The sequence below is a fragment of the Egretta garzetta genome, unplaced genomic scaffold (genome assembly GCF_000687185.1).
Source record: "Egretta garzetta isolate BGI_Z169 unplaced genomic scaffold, ASM68718v1 scaffold394, whole genome shotgun sequence".
Taxonomy (NCBI): Eukaryota; Metazoa; Chordata; class Aves; order Pelecaniformes; family Ardeidae; genus Egretta; species Egretta garzetta.
Window position 1 is genome coordinate 9,920 of NW_009259533.1, and position 2,892 is coordinate 12,811.

At 46.9% G+C, this 2,892-nt stretch overlaps 1 protein-coding gene across 1 annotated transcript in view; it reads right to left on the reverse strand.

Moving 5' to 3' along the window:
- Positions 1 to 2,892, reverse strand: part of LOC118452174 (adhesion G protein-coupled receptor B1-like) — a 90,670-nt gene that overhangs the window by 1,051 nt on the left and 86,727 nt on the right. The window contains exon 15 of the mRNA XM_035893186.1: positions 42 to 144. Coding sequence (XP_035749079.1) covers positions 42 to 144 — 103 coding nt within the window. The remainder of the gene's footprint in view (positions 1 to 41; positions 145 to 2,892) is intronic.

The window sequence follows — 2,892 nt, forward strand, 5'->3', positions numbered from 1 at the left end:
ACATGGCTGTGGGATGGTGCAGGTTCCCAAGAAAGACTTACATTGTAGAGGTGGGAGAATTCAATTTCCAAAGGGGTGAGGAGAGACCGGGGAAATGGCTTCACAGTCACGGAGATGACTTTGGAGTTCAGAACAGTGCTGTTCCTGGGAAGAAGAGGGGAAAGAGATGCTTTAAAGGGGACTGAGGTAGAAGAGCCGCGAGTCTCACTGCATTCGCCAGTGGTGGCACAAGGTTTAGTGTGCATAGTGCAGAAGGAGTTGGCCGCATTACTTTAAAATACCATCAAAGACACTTGCTGCTGATTGACCCCATCCTCTACCCTTTGAGCTCTCCTCACAGCCACTCTACACTTATTCCTCCAGGAATAGAACCCTAAAGCCATTGGATGTAAAGTTGTATCTATTCTGGTAACAAAATGGTCCTGGACCCACTTTCTGTCCCTGGGCAGGGGCACGGTGGACTCTAACAGCATATCCATGGGGCAGCACGTGGTCCTGTTCAGTTCACGACTAGAGGCACTGGTGTGTATCTCCATCCTCTGAGGATCCAAGGCAAATGGAAAGAGGCAAAACCCTTCCTGTGGATTTCTGAATATCTGTGCCCAGGCAGATACTCTAATAAATCTGCCAACCCTAGGAGATTTGACTGTCGGGAGAGGCAATAAGGGAGGAGATATCTCCCGTACCTGTGCTCCTGTTTGATCGAAAACCAAACCCTTTGTAGGCACTTCCCTGGATACTGGAAATCTAAATACACAGGGGTTCCTGGTGTTTCTGCAGCAGGAAAAGACGTGGGTGTTTAAATAAGCAAAAGGTCCCCATAATGAGCAGTAGGAAACGCTGCCCCTCTAAGTTTACCATGAAGGAATCAGTAGCAGAGTGGTAGCCCAGCATCAGGGTGCTCCCAGCTCTTCCAACACCCATGGGGAAGGGATATCTTTCCCTTCTCCACCCAATCTATAGGCACTGGGAAAAATCTTTCACCTATCTTTCTGGGTCTTATCTTCTTTTTACAAAAGAATTACATGGAATAGATTTGCCTTTGCTTAACAGCAAGTGGGTTAAAAACAAGCCCAACCCAAAAAATCTTTGAATAGTCCGTGAACGCCTAAGTGGGTGTTCAGAAAACCACTATTCCACCAACACCGGAGGGAAAAACAACAACATTTTTTAGCAGGGTAAAGAAAAACAAAACACATTTTCCTTAAAATAAAAAAAAAAAAGAAAGAAAAAAGAGAAAAAGAAAAAAAAAAGAAAGAAGCACTAAAGCACAGATATCAGTCTGCAAAGGAAGAGCAAAGGGAGAAGTCAATGCGAATAAATATCAGCTCTAAGCTTTGAAATGTAGGCAGCTGTAGATGAGCTAAAACCAGGAAAGGTGAACACCGGTGCGTGTCTTCATTAGTAGCTGGGTCTGTAAGGGTCACTTCTTGGTTCAGTGCTGTTGAATATTTGCACAAACAACCTAGATGACACAGAAACATCCTTTTGAAGGCTGCAGACCACATGAGGGTTGATGTGGTAAACAAAAACAGAAGAAGCATTTGATTTTTCAGCGTGGCAAGTTGTTAGCACACAGGAGTTACTTGTGTGCAAATGGTGAAGGTTGCTCAATGGCCAAATAGTCACAGCCCAACCAGAAGTTATCCCAGTGCATCCAAGAGTCAGGAAAGACATCCGAGCTTGGAGAGTGCAAGGTCTGCGTGCAGAGCTACAGGCTCTGCTCTGGGGAACTCTGACCCAAAATGGACCCAGGGAGATTGACTTCAGTGCAAAGAGCTGTGACAGAAAGGACAGAAGTGATCCTGTGCAGGAACAAGGAGATGAAGCAGTCATCTTCTCTCTGCACCCCTCCTCGTCAGGATGCCGCTGCACCCTTGGGTTCAATTCCACTTCAAGATGGGGACGAAGGAGAGAGGGTTCAAAGAAGAGATACAAAACTGATCCAGGTGCTAGGAAACCAGACAAAAGATTTCTATTGAAAGGCATGTCTGACAGTTCATTGCACGTGGGGGCGTTTTTCAGTCGCCCACCCGAAGGCCCAGTGCCTGGAACTGGAAGTCAGACAAATTCAGCCTTAAAATAAGAGACGGTCTCCTAGCAGAGAAAGCAATCAAGCATCTGAGCAGCTTGCCGGGGGAGGTGAGGGACTGAGAATCACGGGGAATCTTTTAGGAAGAAGATGAGACATCTTTTGTAAAAGCATGTCACAGCCCAGCTTCTGGGAAGAAAACAAAACACATCAAGGTTTGGCTTGGACAGGAGGTCAGATGAGCTCAGAGGGCTCCTGCGTGGCCATAAAGAGCGGGCAAACAGCTGTAAACATGCTGTTTGGTGCACGGGGCCGTCAGGTGCCAGGTTGCTGACTTGCCAACTGCTGCACACATCCTCTGCAGCAGCGCTCAGCTGGGACCAAGCGCCACTCCCCTCCCTGGCCTGAAAAATCAGGCATCATGTGTGTCCCATCTCAATCGTCACAGCTGCCAAGAGCCACAGGGCTCTCTGGATCCGAGGGGGCAGAGCAACGTGTGGCTCAGATAAGGAATTGCTGCCTGGGGGAGGTAAATTGGGACAATTAGGAATGGCTCAGCTGGTGCTGTTTGCTGATTTAAATCTATTTTTTGTTTTCTTTTAGGAAAAAAATCACTCTGTATTGAATCGATGTGGTCAAACCCAGGGTCTGGGTCCTTGTTGCTTATGTGTACCCAGGAATATCCGGTCTCCTTTGTGGTCAGAAATATTTTTACCCCATAGGCAGGTGCTATACAGCTACATGGTTATTTAAAGACATTCCCCTTTGGCTGTGTCCATTTGCACAGTGGTGAAGTAAGAGGTACCGTTCCGCTGCTGCTGCTGCTGCTTTCACCTCTTTTTTTTTTTTTTTTTTTTTTT